The sequence below is a fragment of the Lichenostomus cassidix genome, chromosome 24 (genome assembly GCF_008360975.1).
Source record: "Lichenostomus cassidix isolate B80296 chromosome 24, HeHo_3.0, whole genome shotgun sequence".
Classification (NCBI taxonomy): Eukaryota; Metazoa; Chordata; class Aves; order Passeriformes; family Meliphagidae; genus Lichenostomus; species Lichenostomus cassidix.
This window is the reverse complement of record NC_139504.1, coordinates 3,707,851-3,729,046: the sequence shown is the minus strand read 5'-3', so window position 1 is coordinate 3,729,046 and position 21,196 is coordinate 3,707,851. Positions and strand designations below refer to the sequence as shown.

Below are 21,196 nucleotides of genomic sequence, written 5' to 3'. Positions count from 1 at the left end.
GTCTGCTGGGAAAACCATAACGATTCCGGGAAAATTATAGGGAATATTCTCAGTGTGAGAGAAGAGCTGCTCTTGGGAGCTCTCCCAAGTGGAATTCCTGTCCATCAGATCACTGAGCGGAGGGAAAAATTACTTTTACAAGTTTTAAAAGTCACATTTACAAGTTTAAAAATCCCCACGGTGGCCCCCAGTTCTGGGGATCGACTTAAAACAAGATTTTCTCAGATGAATCACAACTTGCACTTAGAATTCTTTTCCTTTTACCATTTACTGCACATGTTTTTCTGCTCACAGACCTTGCACTTATTTTTGCTTTTACCATTTTCTGGCCACGTTTTTGTGCTCACAGACCTTGCCCTGAGAATTCTCGTGCTTTTACCATTCACTGGACCTATTTTTGTGCTCACAGACCTCATATTCCTGTCAGCAAGTTGGTGGTTTCTGAGTCCTACGATAGCTACATCAGCAGGAGCTACCAGGTGACCAAGGAAATCATCAGTGAATGTAAAGGCAAAGGTGAGTTCTGCAGAGGGAGTGAAAAACCAGCCAGGCTGGGGTGGGAATGCCAATATTCCTTTCCCTCTTTGGGGGATGAATTCCAACAGCTGGATTTCTCATCCTCTCTCCCACAAGCTCCTGCACTGTGATTTTAGATATGCTCAGCTTATATTACAAGGAAGAGCCATAAAGCTAAATAGCAGAATTATTTTTGGGATTCCTACCCAATGCAAGCTGTTTCCCAAGGGAATAAATGAACTATTTTCATTTTAGATATGCTCAGCTTACAAGGAAGGGCCATAAAGCTAAATCTCAGAATTATTTTTGGGATTCCTACCCAATGCAAGCTGTTTCCCAAAGGATAAATGAACTATTTTCCCTCTGCTGTGCATTCCCAGCATCAAATGGGATTTTCCCTCCCCTGTCTGAGCTCCTCCTCCAAATTAAATTCCCCACAAAGACCTTAGAGCATTTCTCCAAACCCAATATTGAAATTCTCCAAGAACCCCCCAGCTGTTATTTTTCATTCACAGCATTCTCAGCATTCCTAAATTCCGCTGTTTTCACTGATTTCATTTCACTGCTCCACACTCTGAGCTTTGATTTGAATGGTTTGCACACAACCTTCAGTAGCACAGTGGGGCATTGGTTGTAAAGAATTATGGAAATGGAAATGCAAAGCTGCCACTGTGGAAAGGCAGCACTGAAATTAAAGTGTTTGTTGTAATAGGAATTAATTTTTTTGGCGTGGGCAAAAAGGCATCTGCTTCCCAACACAGCTGAGATCTCACTGGAATTCTTGTTTTCCCCAGAAAGCATTTTTAAACCAAGCAGGAGTGAGTTAACCATTACCCTGAAAATTGAGAAAAGTTCTAAACGTGTTAACAAACCACATTTCCCCCCTTAATTCACACTTTGATCCATTGTTATAAAATCCAATCTGTAAATATCTCCTTGCTCTTGGGCACCAGTGCCTAACTCTGCCTTCAGCCTGTGGTTTTTCCCCTTTATTTCAGGAAATAACATCCTGATTGTGGCTCATGCATCCTCCCTGGAGGCTTGTACCTGCCAGCTCCAGGGGCTGTCCCCCCAGAACTCCAAGGATTTTGTACAGATGGTCAGAAAGGTAATTGCCAGCCAGGGAAAAACTATTTACAGTCTGCTGGAGCAGCGTTTGCTCTGAGTTTGACTCCTTTCAGGAGGCAGGAGAGGGAAGCAGAAGGGATTGAGAGGATTCTCTCACTGTTGGGACAGAGTTTGGGGTCAGTGCTCACTTGGGATGGGTTTGTGGGGCTGCTCTGTGTTTGTGGGGTCAGTGCTCACCTGATACTGCTTTGTGGGGCTGTTCTGTGCTCTGTGGGACTGTACAGAGACCCCAAACCCCTCAGCACACCGAGCAGGGCACTTCTGCCCTACAGCACTTCACATCCCACCCCAAAGAGCCATCAAAACCATCAAAAGACTGGAAATTCTAATGCGGTTTTTTACTTTCTTTCCTTTCCTGCCCCCTGCCAGCCTTGCAGAGGCTCCCTGGGATACTCAGGGTTCATCTGGAGACCCCTGAGCTGCAGGAATATCCATATTTCCCTCCAAAGCTGTGCTGATTTGGGCCCATGTTTGGCCTGAGCTATTTAAACCCCATTCCAAGGCTAGAATCTGGTTTTTTCCTGTGTTTGGTGATGCTCAGTCTGTAAATCACCTCCTGAAAATGGACTTTGGGAGAGGGAAAAGGGAGAAAAAAGGGTGAAACGCTTAGGGGTTCATCTGTTGGGATTTCCCAGCTCAATTCCTACCTTTTTTTTCCCCCACAGATTCCATACTTGGGGTTTTGCTCCTGCGAGGAACTGGGAGACACTGGCGTTTGGCAGCTCACAGACCCTCCCATCCTCCCTCTCACTCATGGACCAACTGGAGGCTTTAACTGGAGAGAAACCCTCCTGCAGGAATAGGGAAATCCCAGCAAGGACAACCCACGGCCTTTCCAAGAGCTGGAGAATGTCTCTTCTTAATTGTGTTTCATTGACAGTGGGAAAACCACTCCTCACCTGCCCAGTGGGTCACTCCAGGCATATCTCACACAGCCACGTGCAAAAAAAAATCTCATTTACAACAGAAACAGGCCGGTTTGAGGGGGGGAAAAATATTAAAATGCAGCTTGAAGGTCTTGCAGAGCGAGCTTGGGTTGGTTTCCCCACCTTGCAGGGAGTTTTGGTGACATTTCAACTGGTGACATTTTAACTGGTGACACTTTCACTGGTGACACTTTCACTGGTGACACTTTCACTGGTGACACTTTCACTGGTGACAATTTCACTGGTGACAATTATTTCACTGGTGACAATTTCACTGCCACCTGCAGCACGGTAGGAACACAAAGCCCTGTGTCAGGCAGGATGCTGAGGTTGTTTTCTCACTGCTATTTTTGCGACATTTTCCCGCAGGCTTGTTCAGCACCACTCGTTCAGCTTGCTCCACTCGCAGCCCCCAAACCCCTCTGCACCTTCCACAAAAATAATTCCATCCCCCAAGCTGCTGGAAATGAGTGCAGCAGGTTGTTCCTGTCCTCTGCCCCAGCAGAGAGATGGGAATGCTGTTGGGTATTGTGCAGAGATTGGTTGATTTTTAGAGAAAAATTCCGAATTTCAGAGGAAAATTCCTAAGTTTGAGCATCAAAAGTTGGCACAACAAAGGCTGGGAGGAGTTGCTTTTAGGTGGAGATAGAAGAAGCCTTTTCCAACCAAACCTGAGGGATTTAGGAAGTTCACTTTGGGGTTTTTATTCCTTTACTTTGATTATTAAAATCCACCCTTGTGTCCAGACAGAGCCTAAAGTGTTTTGTGCCACTTGGATTCCCTTCAGAACTTGGAAAAGGGATTTTCCCTTTCATTTTGGGATTTTTTTCAGGTCACTTACCCAGTGGTGGCTCCCCCATTTCCCATCCTGGTGAGTTCTGCAGCAGGCAGGATTGCTGGAATCCAAAAATTCCAGAACTGCTGGAATCCAAAAGCTGCTGGAATTCAGTGCTTTGCTTCCTCATCCTCAATTCCCCAGTGCCATCTGTCAGAAAGACAAAGCAGCTAAAAAAACCCCACAACACTTAAAATTAGGAGCAACATTTGGCCTGTTGAGATGCTGTTTATCCACTGGGGGATTTGGAGAGAAGGGGAAGAGGAAATTTTCCATCTTTAACCAAAATATTTGGGGTCTTTTCAGTGCCAGAGCCTGCAGGATGCTAAAATCATCACAAAATACACCTCAGTGGGGATTTATAATATAAAGGGACATCAGAGCAGGGTTGGGTTTTTTTGGATTAGAGTTATCAAAAGTTATCAGCCTTGGGGCAAAATAACTTCAGACATTTCAGCAGTGCAGGATTTCTGTCAGCAGAAACACTTTAAACGCTTAAAAATGTGTTTAAATGGATGGAAGAGGTTTAGGCAAACTTCTTTTCTTGGTTTTAGCCACAAGTCTGAGTGTTCCCAGAAATAAAATCACCACAGAATGGTTTGGGTTGGAAAAGACCTTCAAACTCATCCAGTCCCACCTTGAAATGTAACAAATTAAAAACCACAAAACCTTCTCTGGGCAACAAAACCATGAAATAATAAACAAAAATCATCATCCAAGGCACGTTCAGATGGACCAGGAGGGGATTTCTGCTGTTCTTGTCCAGCTTTGCCTCTGCTGAAAGTGTTCAATGCCCTGGTTTGAAATGTGTGAGAAGCCAGATTTGATTATTCACACAAAATTCAAGGTTTTGGTGGCATTTTGGGGAATGTTCCCCTTGGGCAGAGCTGGCCTCACCTCCCCCAAGCTGCCAGAACAACCAAGGAGTGCCAAACTGCAATTCCCTCTTCCCAAAGGAGGCAAAACCTAACAAATCCCAAGGGTTGAGCTCAGTTTGGAGCTCAGTTTTGAGTTTTCCAGGGAGATCCCAGCAGATTTATCCACATTCCCAGCCAGCAGAGAGCCCAGCCTGTGCCACATCCTGGATATTTCCCCAATCCATAGGAATATTCTGATATTTCTACCTTTGTGATTGTGTCAAACACCATAGCTAAGTGCATCCAGCAGGGATGGAACTGAAAAGGCAGGGAGATCATTTAGGGCAGGAGAGAAACAAAACTCCTCCTGTGTGGTTTTATGGCTGTCAGGTTAATTTTTAATTAATTGTAATTTAAACTAATTATTTTGGCTGTGTACAGACATTCTGAAGAGCGTTTCTGGCTTGATTTCCTCCACGCAAAAAAAAATTTAAAATTAAATATTTGACAATCACTCAAATATTTTTTTTTTTTTCTGAGGTGTGTGAATTCTCCAGCTTTTTTAATATTGTTCTTTTGGAATATTTATTGCCTGTAGAAAGCAGTGGAGGTCCTGCTGGAGTTGTGACATTTTTGAAGGAATTTTCTCCAGGAGCATGAAACAGAGAGGGAACTAAACCTGAATGCACAATTGGAGTGGTGTTAGCTGCTCTTTGAATATAATAATACAGAAAAAAGTGTGCTGGTTGAGGAGGTAGATGGGAAAATAGTCTTCTTTAAAGAATAAAAAAGTATATTTTTGGATGTTTGGGAAATATTTTGACAATTGTAGTTTTGTCTCGAATTAGGTGTCAAGAATCACAGGGAGAAAAAAAATCTTATTTTCTTCAGCATTTTGAGTTTTCTTAAGGGGTTTGTGTTCAACAGTCATGTTGATAAAGCTTTTTTGGGGGAAAAAAAAAAAGAGAAAATACGTTCCTTTTAAATTTCGAATTGAGAAGTTAAGAAGACACAAGAATTGCTGCTTCTCTTTCACTCCATTGCTGCTCATGAATGTGGATTTCATGTCACTCCAGTGGTTTTTTCCCAGAACATTAAACTTGATCTCTCCAAAATCTTTTCCTTCACTGTGAGCTGCATCAGATCCCAAGTTTTATTGACAGCACTTCCCAGATTTTTCCCTCTCTCCACAATTAAGGAATAAAACTGCAAACCTGCCAAGAATAAATTGCTAATCCACTATTTCCATAATTTGCAATTTACGGCCTAGAAAAAGCCAAGAATTAAATAATTTGAGACATTATCAACAGAGCTTTGCTTGTTTATGCAAAATGAGGATCCAGACCGTAATAACTTCAGTAAAAAATTGAAATATTTCCCTTTTCACTCCAACTGAAGTTTCAGGGCAGAATCCTCCTGCTGTGAAATTCTAGTGAATGTTGTTACAAGAGTGATCACTTTTATCACCAAATAATGGCTTTGGTTTGTGGTCTGGGTTTGTTTCTTTTAAAAGAGGCGCAGAGGAAATTGTTTTGAGGTCTTAAATAGCTATGAGATGGTGAAAGGAGCAGACATGCTTGGGATGGTGAGCAGAGAACAAAATAAATGTCATTTAGCAGGGGCTGTTGGCTCTCAGTCACTGTTGCTGCTCCTCACTTCCTCAAATTCATTCCCTGGGGAACCTTCATGACCCACAGCAGAAAATAATAAATAAAATAAAAAAGAAAGGAACAGCCAGGTCCTTTCTTATTTCCCATTAAAAATGGATTTTCTGAGCTTTCTCTCTGTGACATCTCTTCAGACTTGATGGGGTTTTTTTTATGTTTCACTTTCAACCTCTTGTATCATTCTGTTTATTATTATATATTTTTTTTTTAGTGTGAACAGATTGTATTTATTTGAGAGAGAGAAAAAAAAAAAAAAAGTTTGCTGTTTAAAACCAAACCCCAAGAACTGTATTGCCAAAAAGAGCTGGAATTACCTGTGCCATCTGTATTTTTTTATTTTGGGGTGTGCTGGGGCAGGCAGGGGGGTGGGTGGTTGTTTTTAATCTCATTTTCGAGTGCTAACAACTGTTGGAACAACCACTGCGTTTGGATTTGCTTCTCCCATTAAAAGGAATCCTCGGAAGGCAGACAAAAATATCTCGGAGGTGATTTTATAAAGATGCCAAACGCCCTTCCTAGTTCAGATTTCCTCTGGGGTTTGGTGGGGTTTGGAGCTGCAGTTTTATCTATTTCTGAGGCTGAAATTCATCCACTTGACAGCAGGTGGCACAAAATTCCCTCAGCTCTGGTTTTCCATGCTCAGGGATGAGGTTTTCCCTCTGGATTCAGTCTCACTTTATTTATTTATTTTAATTTTTTTTTTTGGTTGGTTTTTTTTTCCCCAAAGTTATTTCACTCTCAGGTTGGTTGGATGTGTGGAGCTGGAGGCACAACTTTCAACCCAAACTTACTTTTCCAACACACCTTTCTTGATCTGGATTTTTTAATCTTTCCTTTTTAATCTTTCCTTTTGAATCTTTCATTTTTCTCTTTCCTTTCAACCCAACTGCATTAAATTCATGACCTACAGCTCTGTTTTCCAGTAAAATTGATCAATGATGATGAACATAAAACCATTTTATCAAAGAGCTTTTATCAATCAAATATCCACTGAGTGATGCACTTCCCTGCCCCTGAAGGTTTCATGGAAAGAGGTTCTAATAAATTAAAAACAAAAAAATATATTTATAATGAACCATTTTGTCCACTCCACTCAAACCCACATCCTGCAAAGGCACACAGTTTTTAAACCAGAATTATCTATTAAATCCAGTTCCTTTAGACAGTAATAGTTGTCCACACTTCATTTTGGGCACAGAAGGGCCAGAGGAGGAGCTGCCAAAGATTCTTTTAGGAAATCACAAATCACAAAACACACTTGGATAAAATGGTGATGTCAGTGGTTCTCACAGCCCTGGGGACACCCAGAGCTGGGATAACACCCTTCAGACACAGCCCTGGGACTGCAGGGGGACAGGGATCCCCAAACTGTGCCCTGGGAGCTGCTGCTGTCCCCAGCCCTCCTGCCTGTGCTCAGGTCACTTTCCCCAAGCAGCTCCCGAGCTCTGTGCTCCCTGCAGAGCCACAGATCCCACAAATCCCCTTTCTCCAGCATCCCTGCAAGCACAGCCAGGCAAAAACCTCCTGGGACAAGAGCAGAATGACCCAAGAGTGACATTTTTTCTGTCTGGGGATTTAAACCACACAATTGGGTTTTCAAGCAGCTTTTCCAACATCCTCCAAATAAGAGCTGTTCCTGATCCTGGGGGATTAAATCCTGTAGGATCACAGCAGCAGGGTGACCTCAAATCCACATTTCTCTTCTCCTTTACCTTTTCCCTGGCCGTGCCTCTCTCCCTGAGCTGAGGCAGGGGTGGGAGACAAAGTGTCCCCATCCTGTCACCCACCAGTCCCACCTGAGGGCTCCATGAGGTCACTGCCTTCTCACCACTCGCCAACACAGAGGAAACACGAGCTGGGGGCAGAGAGAGAGGGCAGAGAGGCTGGAGGTGATGAAGTCATGGTAAATGTGTTCCCCCCGGGCTCAAAAGGGACCTGTGGTGCTGCAGCAGCACAGAGAGGAAGCCAAGCTCAGCCCAGCTCAGCTCAGCTCAGCATGAGTGTCCCCAGGCTGCTGCACACGGTGGCTCTGCTCCTGCTGCAAGGTAAGCCGTGGCTCTTTGCCTATCCCAGCTCCCCTGGACAGCTCTGCTCCCAGATTTGCAGCACGAGGCTTTGGGGTTGGGCTCTGGATGGCAATGGAGTGTTCCCACCCCATTCCCAAAGCTCATTCCCAGCTGGCTCCTAGACCAAACCTCCTGGCAGCTTGAGGTGGCAAAGCATTGGGATGTCCAAAGGTTCTGTCAGTGGATCACTGCTCAGTGTACTTTGGTTCATGCATGGTGTGAGGAGAGGCTGATGCAGGTCAGGGTAATTCAGGGAGCTCTTGCAAAGCACTTTGAAAGAGAAAAGCACTTTGGAGGTTCCATGTCCTCAGTCTAGCTAGAGGAGGAGGAGCTGCTTTGTCTTTGTCTCCTGACACAGGAGAGTGTGTCAGGTTCATATCTGACTGTGACAGGTTCACATCTGTGTCAAACAAGGAAAAAATTGAAGGAAAGGAAGGAAGGCAGCAACCCATGCTCAAGATTCCTGCAGGCTTCACTCCTGACCTTAGCAGGAGAAATGGATTTATTACCCCAGTGCTGGAGCAATATTCCCTCTCCCTTCTTGGTTCTGCTGGAGCAGAAACAGCAGCAGCTGCTCGTTGCTAATTCTCAGCTCAAGCTCTTTCCCCCAGCTTTGCCCCAAACTCCTGCAGGATCAAATTGTAGTTGCTGCCTTGACTTCCAGAGTGAATTCAGTTCCATTCCCAGCTCAGCAGCCCCAGGACAGAAAAAATTAATGACCCAGGGTGGCTCTGTGGGCTCCAGGCTCACAGATAACTCTGCACTGATGCTCTGAGTGCAACCTCAGTGCAAGGAGCTCACAGGCACTTCCTGAGGGCTGCAAGAACAGCAACCAGAACAGAACCATCCTGCAATTTCCAGCAAGAAATGGTCACACTTTCCTGCCAGGAAGGTGGATCTATCCCTGCACTCCATGCCAGAGTGGTTTGTCCAGGTGGTATCCACATGGTGCAAGAGGCACCACCCATGGCTGGCATGGGAGTGATGCCTTGGGATTTTAGCTTCTCTATTTTCCATGTATCTGTAATCCTGTAATTTTTAGTGTAGAACTCTGGGCTCCATCTAGGGTGCTGAGCTGCTGTTCTCTCATTTTTAGACAAAACAATTCCTCTCTGAGCTCAAACCTCAAGGACACCTCACTGTCTCAGAGCCCCAAGATATGTAAACAGCAGTGAACTGGGGAGCAAACTTGGAGTAATTGACTTCATTAGCTGAAGCTGTAATTGGAGGATTAAACCTCAACATGCAAATGGACAGAACTTATAAAGTATGAAAAACTCATGACCTGCTGTGCATTTTGGGTGTAGCCCTGGGTGGGCTGTGATTGCCCTGAATGTATCTGAAGGCCTTCAATGAATATAACTGCTTTTATTCTCTGAACTTTGTCTAGCCTCTGTTTTAGGAAAGCCTATTAAAGCATCAGGGGTATCTCCCACATTTAGTGCCTGTCCTGGTGGGCAGCAGAGGCTGAAGATCAGAGCCAAACCAAGCTGCAGGGAAGGAGGTTTGCCCTGTGAGTCACTCTCTGCATGAAGCCCATTTTCCAGTGGTCTCCCGTGGAAATTACATTTACGCCCTGGCTTGGAAATGCAAGCAACACCTCCAGCTCTTCTCACTGTTCTCACCCCCAAAGGTGTGATTTGCAGGACCCCACGCTGCTGCTGGTGACAGGAAACCATCACGGGGACAGAAATACCCCAGGGCTCTGTGGAAAACCACAGACAGCCCCCAGGTGCCTCTCAGACAACTCTCACCTCCTGCCACAGCTCCTCTCAAGGACAGGGACAGCCTCAGTCCCCATGAGAAACAAGACTTTCCTCTGATTCTGGGGGTAAAATGTCAGGTCCAGCAAAATGCCTGACAAAAAAAACTTCTTTTCTGAGAGATTTAAAATTTTTCAGAACGTGAAAATCTCCCCTGAAGGTCATAAAGATTCATTTCCCCAACCTGCAGTGGGAACTGGCAGCCAACAGCTACCTGGAAAATCAAATCAAAACCCACAAAACAGGAATAAAAAACAAAACTGGGCTGCTGCCTATTTCCTTAACCCAGGCACCACTTTAGTGTTCTCCAGGGCATGGTTTTTGTCTGGAGAAGGCAATTAATTCCAGGTCATCAAATATTTTCACAAAGTGTTTTATCTACCTTAGAATGTCTGGAGAGAAAAAACTACATTTTACTGCCTGCCTGTGAAATGAGCTGCGAGAAGAGAGAATGAAATTTCATTTTACTAACCTGTGCCAGGCCAGGTTTGGGGTTTTTTTTCCACAATAAGTTGCCAAGCAGTTGTAGCATTATGATTTCTGAATAAAAAAGCCTCATTTTTCAGAGGTGCTGGAAAATTGTTCACTGCTCAGTCATACACTGAGAAAATTAGGTTCAACAGCTCCAGAAGGTGACAAGGATTAGAGAATGGTTTGGGTTGAAAGGAACCTTAGATATGGTTAGGTTATAATAATGGAATAATAATTGAAAATTGGAGGTTTGTGTTGAAATACAGGGAGAAAGTGCATGAAGTGGGTCTGCTAGGAGTTCTTTACTGGCTAATAATGAAATATTGAATTGGCTAATAACTAAAACTGGTTTAATAATTGAAGATCCCAAACTTTGTGATGATCTGTCCAGTGAGAGTGATTTATTTATATCCCTACACCATGCAGAACTATAAAAAACCCTTAAAAAGAAAGGAAAATTGCCAAATTACTCTGTGCAAAATGTTATTGCTTTGCTTCATGTCACCATTTCCCACTCGTTTTTCCCCTGGTGTGTGACAGGGGAGTTTCCATTGACTGCCAGTGACACTGTGACCCTGCAGGAAGGAGAAAACCTGAATTTGCAGTGCACCCTCAGCTCCCTCAGCGACAGCAGCTCTGCCCTGCAGTGGTTAAACCCTCGTGGTTTCACCATTTTCCTCAACGCCCAGCGGGGTAAGTGGGAAATCCTCCCTTTCCAGGGGGCTGGGGGGGTCATTAATTATTTATTAATCATTAAATTATATTGTATATAATACATTAATTACTCATTAATCATCAAAATCGACATTGACATAGAATTTTCACTCACAACAACAACAAAAAAAACCAACCAAAATAACAACTAAAGGAAACAGAAAGGGAAAGAAAGGAAAAGAGAGAGAGAAAAAGAAAGGAAGGAAAGAAAGAGAGAAAAAGAAAGAGAGAGAGAGAGAGAGAGAGAGAAGAAAAAGAGAGGAAAAGAAAAGAAAAGAAAAGAAAAGAAAAGAAAAGAAAAGAAAAGAAAAGAAAAGAAAGAGAGAAAAGCAAGGAAACAGAAAGGAAAGAACAAAGAAAGGTCCTTATATCAAATCTGCAAATAACATCATAACACAAGGGGAAAAAAACCCCCAAATTACACAAAATCCACCCCTCGGCCTTCACTACAGCTACAACACAAATTTCCAGCTATTATTCTACTTAAAACCATGATTTAATACTTGTTTTAATGAGAATAAGGACTGGGATTTATCCAGATTTGGTGTCAAACTCCCTCTGAAGCTGCCCAGGAGCTGAGGGTTTCTTTCTCCCTGATGACTGTGCAAACCCCCAGTTTCAGTTCAATTTAAGGGCAAAAAGTTGCATTTTCTGTGCTGCAACTGTGGGGAAAGTTCACAGACTTGTTGGCCTGACCCTGGGGGCTCCTGTGAAACAGTAATAAAAGAATAAAGAAATAAAAACTAGAGAGGCAAGAGAGAGAAAGGGATTGTACAGCAGAGCAGAAACATCCACGGGGATATTTCATTTAAATCTTCCATTAAAAACTAAACATTTAAAATGCCATAATAAAAACTCTCCTCATGCTTTGATTTCCTCTCCTGCACCAACACCAATAACATGCTGATTTTATCTTTTCCTTGCAGTTTTAAGAGACCAGAGGTACAAACTCCTGCATTACTCCCAGGAGGAATTATCCATCCAGCTGCCCAACGTGACAGTGCAGGATGAAGGAGTTTACAGATGTTTCCACTATGGCAAACACTTCAAAAGCAAGAGCCAGAAGGTTGAGATTTTGGGTAAGTTCCCTCACCTGGTTTTTTTCCCAGAGCAGCAGGACAAAGCCAAAGTTAAAATTTTCTCCTCAAATCCAAACCTGCATTTTCCCATGAAATTTTACAGTGCTTAACACCTCATCCTGCTCTTAGCTCAGTCCCTGCCGATAATACTCGTTAAAATGATTTAAAAAATGCTCCCTAACTGATCCTAACCCTCCCTGCTGCAGCTGCTCCTTCTCACCCAGTGCTGGAAGTGTCCCAAGATGCAGGAAGAGGCATCACACTGTCCTGCCACACCCAGGGATCCAAACCTCAGCCCAAGGTCTCCTGGCTGCTGGATAATGGGATAGAGCTGCCAGGTAAGAGCTCAAAGAATAGGGTTGAGGAGTAAAATTTACCTTATTTATCAGTTTTGGGCAGTTTAAAAATACTGGGGGTGAAATGTCAGTTTGGTCTGCACTTGATCCTTAATACCTGGTGCAGGGCTGGGGAATAGGCAGCATGAAATTGCACTGGGATGAACTTAAATCTTAGAACCTCAGCACTAAATTCCACTGGGATGGAAAGAACCCAAATCTTAGAACCTCAGCATGAAATTCCACTGGAATAAAATGAACCCAAATCCCTAGAACCTCAGCACTAAATTCTGCTGGGAGAAAATGAGCCCCAAAACCTTGGAATTTCAGAATTAAATTCCACTTGGGGATAAAAAGAACCCAAATCTTAGAACCTCAGCACTAAATTCCACTGAGATAAAATGAGCCTCAAACCCCTGGAACCTCAGCACTAAATTCCACTGGGTTTAAATAAACCCAAACCTTAGAATCTCAGTATTGAATTCCACTGGAATAAAATGAACCCAAATCCCTAGAACCTCAGCACTAAATTCTGCTGGGAGAAAATGAGCCCCAAAACCTTGAAACCTCAGCATTAAATTGCACTTGGGGATAAAATGAGCCCCAAACCCCTGGACCTTCAGCACTGAATTCCATTGGGATAAAATAAACCCAAATCTTAGAACTTGAGCATGAAATTCCCCTGGGATAAAATGAACCCAAACCCCTGGAACCTCAGCATGAAATTCCACTTAGGGATAAAATGAACCCAAATCTTAGAACCTCAGCACTGAATTCCACTGGAATAAAATGAACCCAAATCCTTGGAACCTTAGCACTAAATTCTGCTGGGATAAAATGAGCCCCAAACCCCTGGAATTTCAGCATTAAATTCCACTTGGGGATAAAAAGAACCCCAATCTTAGAACCTCAGCACTAAATTCCACTGGAATAAAATGAACCCAAATCCCTAGAATGTCAGCATGAAATTCCAGTGGAATAAAATGAACCCAAACCTTGGAACCTCAGCACTAAATTCCACTGGGCTTAAATAAACCCAAACATTAGAATCTCAGCACTAAATTCCACTGGAATAAAATTAACCCAGATCCTTGGAACCTCAGCACTAAATTCTGCTGGGATAAAATGAGCCCCAAACCTTTGGAATCTCAGCATTGAATTCCACTGGAATAAAATGAACCCAAATCCCTAGAACTTCAGCATGAAATTCCAGTAGAATAAAAGGAGCCCCAAAACCTTGAAATTTCAGCATTAAATTCCACTTGGGGATAAAATGAACCCAAATCTTAGAACTTCAGCATGAAATTCCAGTGGAATAAAATGAGCCCAAAGCCTTGGAAGCTCAGCATGAAATTCCACTTAGGGATAAAAAGAACCTCAGCACTAAATTTTACTGGAATAAAATGAGCCCCAAACCTTAGAACCTCAGCACCGAATTCCACTGGAATATAATAAACCCAAATTCCTGGAGCCACAATTTTCCAAGCCCCAGCAGCCTTTCTGCTCCTTTACCCTGTGTGCTGCACAATCAGCTGCCATTCTAATAGAAATAATAAATAATAAATATAAATAATAAATAATATTATTCTAACAATCACTGATTTATTAGCTCTGGGGCACATCTGTATCAAAATGTGAGAAAAACACTCCCAGATGCAAATACATTTCTTTCACACATCACCAAGTGTGTTTTGCATCATCAAGCAACATATTCAAAGTTTGTCATCTCCCCTTGTCCCCGAGATGGGTTATTTTTAACTAAGAGCTCTAGAAAACAACAGAGAATTGTGTTTTCTGGCCTGAATGGAGATAGAAATGAGAGTTAAAAATAAAAATAGCTCAGGTTGGGAGGTGCAGGGGTATTAATGCAGATAAAGGGGCTCTGGAGCAGTGAATGATTTTGGAAAAGGAGGTTTGAAACTCCTGCCTGTGTCTGGGGAATAGCAGCTGGGGAGTTCTAAAAACCTCCCTGTGGCACCTCGAATTTTTGATATCTGTTTCTCACAGTGGTTTTCTAAAGCCAGGGGGTTCCCCGAGCCTGAAACCACCCTGATAAAGTGAATTACTTGTCACACCACAAGGCTCAATTCAGACACCAAACACCTCCTTAAAGCCAACGAGGCATTTCCCCACTTATTTTAACACAAAACTTTATCTCCTCCTTGCCTTTGGAGCAGGATCCTCAGAAAATCCCTGAGCTGTCACCTCACAACCCTCAGCAAAGCCCTTTTTCATCCTTTTTTTTCCTTTTTTTGAAGGCCTGGAGTAACTCTCCTTCCTCCCCCTTCCATTCCCAGCTTTAATCACTCCCTGCAAATATTTACACTAATCAGAAAAATAGCTAATAAATCTTAATTACTGCCAACACCTCAGTTCCACCAGGGCTCAGCAGGGGCAAAGCAGCTGTAATTACTGAGCTGCTGCTGACAAAGATGATTTCCTTCCCAGCAAAACCACCCTGAAATGCTTTTGGAGCTCTTTTGTGGCCCTGCTGGGGATGGAAAAAGGGTTGGGAAATGCTGGTCTGGGTGAGAAAGGGAATTACCTGTAAAGTTCATTTGGAAATGAGGAATTTCTTTCATTTCAAGGTAGCAGAGCAAGGGGAAACATCAGAACCTCTGCATTAGAAACAGGAATAGTTGTGCACATCTCAACCACCTCCCTCTCCACCAGGGCTGTTCAAACACATCTTGATTTTTCCATCTATCCAGTGTTACCTGGAGGACTGGGAATTTCACCAGAGCCTCCCTAATTCCTCATGGCAAAGCCAGCAATCCTCATGTTTAACTTCCCACAGCTGGAAAAGGGGAAGAGTCAAACCTGCACTGCAGGAATGGTGGAGAACAGGATTGTGGGGTTATAGAAATGATACAAATGCTTTTATTTATTGCTCTGGAGCAGAAATCACTCCCATTTCTTCTCCCCGTGGCTGTGCAGGTGACACGAGGCACCAGCTGGGAGCTGATGGGAAGAAATGGAGCACAACCAGCACGCTGAGAGTGCTCAGCTACAGCCCCAAAGTGACAGCTAGCTGTGTCATCCAGCACCCTGCACTGCGGGGACACAAGCTGATGGCAGCTTTCCCCTTCCAGGACCTGCCCAGCACAGGTACTGCAGCTCCTCCTATCCCAATCCCTGCCCTGAGGGTGTGGAAATTGTTCAAATACACAAAAAAACAGCCCAGAGTCTGCTGCCTGGTGTGGGGATCTGCTTATAAGTGAGAAATCTGGGCAAAAAAGGTTTGGGATCTGCTATAAGTGAGAAATCTGGGCAAAAATGGTTTGGGATCTGCTTTGAAATGAGAAATTTGGGGGAAAAGGGTTTGGGATCTGCTTTGAAATGAGAAATCTGGGCAAAAAGGGTTTGGAGTTGTTCCTCGGTGGCAGATCTGAGCAGCAATGTCTGCCCCAAGCTGCCCAAAGCAAAGTGTTTCATTTTATTCCTCATTTCAGAGCACCAAATATGTTCTGAGGACAGGAAGGCTGAGGGTGGCAGGGACCCCTGATCAGACAGAGAACCCAAACATGGAGCATGGAGCAGGGCAGGGTCATTTTTCAAGGATCAGTTCAGTGGCAAAGCATGTTTTCTGATTTTTATCATGTTTTGGGGGGTTCTTTAGAATCCAATCAATCAACCAGACTTTCAGAGGATGTAGAAGTTACCAGCCCTTCTGCAAATCCAGCAGTTCCCAGCCCTTCAGAGAATCCAGCAGTTCCCAGCCCTTCTGCATCCCAAAAAGATCCAGCAGTTCCCAGCCCTTCAGAGAATCCAGCAGTTCCCAGCCCTTCTGCATCCCCAAAATATCCTGTAGTTCTCAGCCCTTCTGCATCCCCAGAAGATGCAGCAGTTCCCAGCCCTTCAGAGAATCCAGCAATTTCCAGCCCTTCAGAGAATCCAGCAATTTCCAGCCCTTCTGCATCCCCAGAAGAACCAGCAGTTCCCAGCTCAGCAGCAGCACCAGCCCAGCAAAACCCCACAGCAGATGTCACATCTAACGGTGAGTTTGGTCTCAGTGACCTGAATTTACCAAACCCTAAAACTACAAATGCAGAAATCCATCGAACCAGAAATGGCAAATGCAGAAATCTATCCAACCAGAAATGGCAAACACAGAAATGCTGCCAAGCCCAGCATTCCATCCCATGTCACAGGGAAGTGTGGGACACAGAGCTCAGCATTCCCTGCCTGCTGCTCAGCTTCCCAGCCCTGCAAGCAGCCCAAATCCCTGTCCTGGGAGGAGGGAGGAAGGAGGGAGGAAGGAAGGAGGAGGAAGGAAGGAGGAGGAAGGAAGGAGGAGGAAGGAAGGAGGAGGAAGGAAGGAGGAGGAAGGAAGGAGGAGGAAGGAAGGAGGAGGAAGGAAGGAGGAGGAAGGAAGAAGGAAGGAGGGAGGAGGAAGGAGGGAGGCAGGCTGGGATGCTCTGCTGGGCTGCACTAGATGGCACTGTGCAACAACACTTCAGCCCTGCTCGGACCAGGCTGGACTTCTGAATTCGGGAGTTTTCCCAGCTCAGTCAAGAGCTCCACTGCCCAAATAAATTGGCCAAAACCTCGCCAAGGGGTTTGCAGCTGCTCAGCATGACAGGCTAAGTGACAAATCCACTGCTGCTTGGAAATGCACAAACTCTTGGTTTGTGTTGGTTCAAAAGTGATTCATGGATGATTACAAACACCACAGAGTGAACACATCCTGATGAACCCTCCTCTGAGAAATCCTGACACGTGTTGATGGACAAACCTGAATGTTTTAAGAGGGGATGGAACTAGAGGATGTTTAAAATCCCTTCCAACCCAAAGCACCCTGGAGCTCTGTGGCTTTTACTAGGTGTGCTTATCTGATAAGGAGGAATATCTCTTATTAATGCAAAATTTTGGTGTACCCATCATGAACCAGCATTTCAGCTTTGCAAATCAGAGTTAATTAGACCATAAACTGTATATTATAAATAATTGTATACAATATTATATATTATATATTATATATTGTACATAAGAATATATAGTCTGTGTCTCTATCTGCACAGGGCCTGAAGGAACACTGACAACAGAAGAGTTGGGAAGTTCATGGAGTTCTGATGATTTCAGTGGTAAGAATTTACCTTCACACCATCAGGGTGGTGGCAAGGGACAGGGCTGGGCAGTAAAGGAGTAGTCAAAGGCATAAATCCCAAAATATCTGCTTGAAGCAGAAGGATTTCTGCTCATTCCTGGTTTTTCAGGCAAGAAGAGCAAACTGATGGAAAACCTTCAGATGACCAAGCTCAGCTTGGTTTTAATTTGACTGTAAATTGTTTCTCTATCAATGTGTCAGAGAATGAGGATTTGCAGTTCATAAATCTTGGGAGATCTTCAGAATAAAATTAAATATAGTCAGGGCAGTGAGCACAGACCAAAGTGCCCTGGACTCCAAAGCTAAGAAATAACAAATGAGAAATTTTATTTCTTTTTATGTTTAAGAAATAAGCATTTCTTAACCATTCCCTTCAGAGAGATATTGTTCTCCTTTCCCTCCCTGCAGGAGCTCAAACAGCAGCAGGTGGGAATGGCACAGGAGAGGAACTGCCCAGGACAGAGACAACACCAGCACATGACAACACAACTGGGATTTCCATCCTCACCTTGGGTACAAAATCCTTCATCAACTTCCAAAAGTGCCCTCCTCAGACTCGAGAGGAGACCATAGAAACACAACCATCCAGGAAAAAAAAGCTAAATTTTACTGTTTGCTGGGCCAGAGCACTAGGCTGCTGATTTCAACTAGATTTTCTGCTCCATGCAATGAAAAAATCTGACTTTACATCTTCAAATTAAGTCCAAAAAGGTGAATTTTGCTCCCACACCATGTTAATCTATAATCCTCTAATCCTGGAGGAGACCACAGAAACACAACCATCAGGAAGAAAAAAAAGCTAAATTTTACCACTTGTCAGGCCAGAGCACGAGGCTGCTGATTTCAATAATTTTTTTCTTGTTCAGGCAATAAAAAAATCTGACTTTACATCCTAAAATTAAGTCCAAAAAGGTGAATTCTGCTCCCCCATCATGTTCAACTGTAATCCTCTAATCCTGGGAGGAGACCACAGAAACACAACCATGTTAAAAAAACGCTAAATTTTACCATTTGCTGTGCCAGAGCACTAGGCTGCTGATTTCAATAGTTTTTTTCTTGTTCAGGCAATTAAAAAAATCTGACCTCAAATGCTAAAATTAGGTCCAAAAAGGTGAATTCTTCTCCCCCACCATGTTCAACTGTAATCCTCTAATCCTGGGGGAGACCACAGAAACACAATCATCAGAAAAAAAACCCAAAAAAAGTTAAATTTTACCATTTGCTGTGCCAGAGCACGAGGCTGCCAATCTCAGTTGGTTTTTTCTTGTTCATGGAGTAAAAAATCTGACCTCACATGCTAAAATGAAGCCCAAAAAAGTAAATTCTGCTCCCACACCATGTTCATCTGTAATCCTATAACTCTGGATTGAGACTACAAAAACACAACCATCAAAAAAAAGAAAAATCATTTAAATTTTACCATTTGCTGGGCCAGAGCACGAGGCTGCTGATCTTGTTGGTTTTTTCTTGTTCATGGAGTAAAAAATCTGACCTCACATGCTAAAATTGAGCCCAAAAAAGTAAATTCTGCTCCCACACCGTGTTCATCTGTAATCCTATAACTCTGGATTGAGACTACAAAAACACAACCATTAAAAAAAAAGATAAATCATTTAAATTTTACCATTTGCTGTGCCAGAGCACGAGGCTGCTGATCTCAGTTGGTTTTTTTCTTGTTCAGGCAATAAAAAAATCTGACCTCACATGCTAAAATGAAGCTAAAATGAAGCCCAAAAAGTGAATTTTGCTCCCACACTATGTTGGTCTAGCCTGGCCCAGGTGCTCTCACTCTTGTCTTAATTAGCAGAGGACAATTAACACCACCGAGCTCCACCTGCCTCTGTTGCAGAGCAAAATCCTGAGTCCAAAGGCATGGTGAAGAAGGAAAGGAATCTCCTGCTGCCAGTGCTGGTGGCTGCTCTGGTTCTGGTGCTGCTCATCATCGTCCTGCTCTTTGTGCTGAAGCTGAAAAAAGCCCACGGGGTGTGGAAGAGAGGTGAGTGATGAAAAAACAGAGTTTTTTTTTCCTTGGGATTGGTGAATTCCCCATTTTAGAGCTTTCCTCTCGGGGTTTTTGTGCTCAAGGCAGAGCGTGAGAAAGAATTGTGGGGAAAAAATCTGATTTTTGTGGGGAAAAAATCTGGTTTTGTGGGGAAAAAATCTGATTTTTCTGGGGGAAAAAAGTGATTTTCTGGGGGAAAAAAATGTGATCTTTTGGGGGAAAAAAGTGATCTTTTGGGGGAAAAAAGTGATCTTCTGAGGGAAAAAAGTGATCTTCTGGGGAAAAAAATGGGATCTTCTGGGGAAAAAAATCAGATTTTCTGAATGAAATTTGGGTTTTTTCCCCCCAGAAAATGATGTTTCAGAGCAAACGCTGGAGAGTTATAAATCCAAATCCAACGAAGACAGTCCAGGGCATGAGAAGAATGGAGAGGGTAAAAAACTTTAATTAACATTTTTTCCAATGAATTCTTGTTTTAATTAATTGCTGCTGACCAGAGCAGGTGGCAGCCACTCTTACCTACAACCTGTTAATAATAAATAATAAATATTTTTTGTGTTTCAGCTGTCAATCCCAAATCCAACCTGCAATACGTGACAGAAGGATATGTGGAAAGCAAAGAGAAGAATCTGGAAAGCACAGGGAAGATTTCAGGGGATAAAAACATTGTAATAAGTGAGAAAATGTTTAACTGTGGGAAGGAGACGGATGTATAGCGATGGGAAATGTGCAGAAAAATGTGGTTTCTTGCTATTTGTAATAAAGTTTTGTATTAAAATGAAGGGATTTGCTTTCAAGGATGCAATTAGGGTGCTGTGAAGACATCCAGGCCAACAGGAGGTTATTTATATATTGCTTTTTTCACCTCCTCTGTGAGCAAGTAGGGAATCCCAGGTGCTACAAACAAAGTGGGGTTTGTGTTTTCTGTCTGTGACCCCAAACCTGCACCCCCAGCTGGATTTAACCAAGCTGGGCAGCAGCCTGATGTCCAAAGGGTTAAAAAAAAACCCCAAAAAACAAACCAAAACAAACAAAAAAACCCCCAAAAAACCCAAACAAGCAAAAAAAAACCCCAAAACAAAACAAAAAACAAAAACAAAAAAAGCCAAAACAAAAAAAGCCAAAAAACCAAAAAAACCCCCCCAACCCAGAAATTCGACCCAAATTATTCTGTGATTTTATGATTCTGGGAAGATATTCCACATGGGACTGCCCAAATCCTGGAATGCAGTCAGGAGAGCCGGGGGGTTCCCCAGGACCCATCCTGCCCCTGCAGCACCTCCCTGTCTTTCCTGCACCAAGAAACCCAGAACTGGGCACTATAAATCTCATTAATCCCATGAAATAAATCCCATTCGAGCCTATTATTTCTCCCTGGAAGCACGAAAAATAACGACAAATGGGGGTTGAACACCGAATGGGATGAACGGCCCTGCGTTTCCCGTGTTTCAGTGGGAACAATTCCATTTTCAATGGCAATAATTCAGTGTATCAATGGCAATAATTCAGTGTATCGATGGCAAGGGCTGCTCCCGGGCCGTACCACTGTCCCCGCCGCAGGGGGGGAACCGCGCTCCCCCCGCCGGCACCGCGCTTGGGAGGTGCGGGCAGCGTCCTGCGGGGCTGCCATGGCAACGGCGGCGACAGCGACAGGGCCAGGGCCGGGAATGGGCCCGGGATGAGCCGGGGACACCCAGGGTGAGAGGGACAGGGGACAGGGCCGGGGATGG

At 43.7% G+C, this 21,196-nt stretch overlaps 2 protein-coding genes and 1 long non-coding RNA gene across 8 annotated transcripts in view; all 3 read left to right on the top strand.

Annotated features, from left to right (window-relative positions):
• UBASH3B (ubiquitin associated and SH3 domain containing B) overlaps positions 1-3,317 on the top strand; it is a 62,134-nt gene extending 58,817 nt beyond the window's left edge. For both annotated transcript variants that reach the window (XM_085081832.1, XM_085081833.1), the window contains exons 12-14: positions 410-516; positions 1,515-1,624; positions 2,310-3,317. In XM_085081832.1, coding sequence (XP_084937958.1) covers positions 410-516; positions 1,515-1,624; positions 2,310-2,447 — 355 coding nt within the window. In that variant the 3' untranslated portion in view covers positions 2,448-3,317. The remainder of the gene's footprint in view (positions 1-409; positions 517-1,514; positions 1,625-2,309) is intronic.
• A 4,217-nt stretch (positions 3,318-7,534) lies between these two features.
• CRTAM (cytotoxic and regulatory T cell molecule) lies at positions 7,535-20,263 on the top strand. 5 transcript variants are annotated; one of them, XM_085081701.1, is made up of 13 exons: positions 7,535-7,974; positions 10,770-10,922; positions 11,870-12,022; positions 12,229-12,360; positions 15,295-15,465; positions 15,977-16,082; positions 16,119-16,162; positions 16,289-16,354; positions 17,379-17,441; positions 17,873-17,977; positions 19,293-19,460; positions 19,816-19,899; positions 20,031-20,263. In XM_085081701.1, exons 1-13 carry the CDS (start codon positions 7,737-7,739, stop codon positions 20,180-20,182), a joined length of 1,635 nt encoding a protein of 544 aa, XP_084937827.1. In that variant the 5' UTR covers positions 7,535-7,736; the 3' UTR covers positions 20,183-20,263. The 5 variants fall into 5 exon arrangements, with proteins under 5 accessions (XP_084937827.1, XP_084937825.1, XP_084937826.1 ...); XM_085081699.1 differs by having other exon boundaries at positions 7,536-7,974; positions 16,119-16,354; XM_085081700.1 differs by having other exon boundaries at positions 7,537-7,974; positions 15,977-16,162.
• Positions 17,985-18,869, top strand: LOC146427498 (uncharacterized). Its single transcript, XR_014856367.1, has 2 exons — positions 17,985-18,175; positions 18,576-18,869. It is a non-coding gene; the product is annotated as an uncharacterized LOC146427498 (long non-coding RNA).
• Positions 20,264-21,196: the final 933 nt, after the last annotated feature.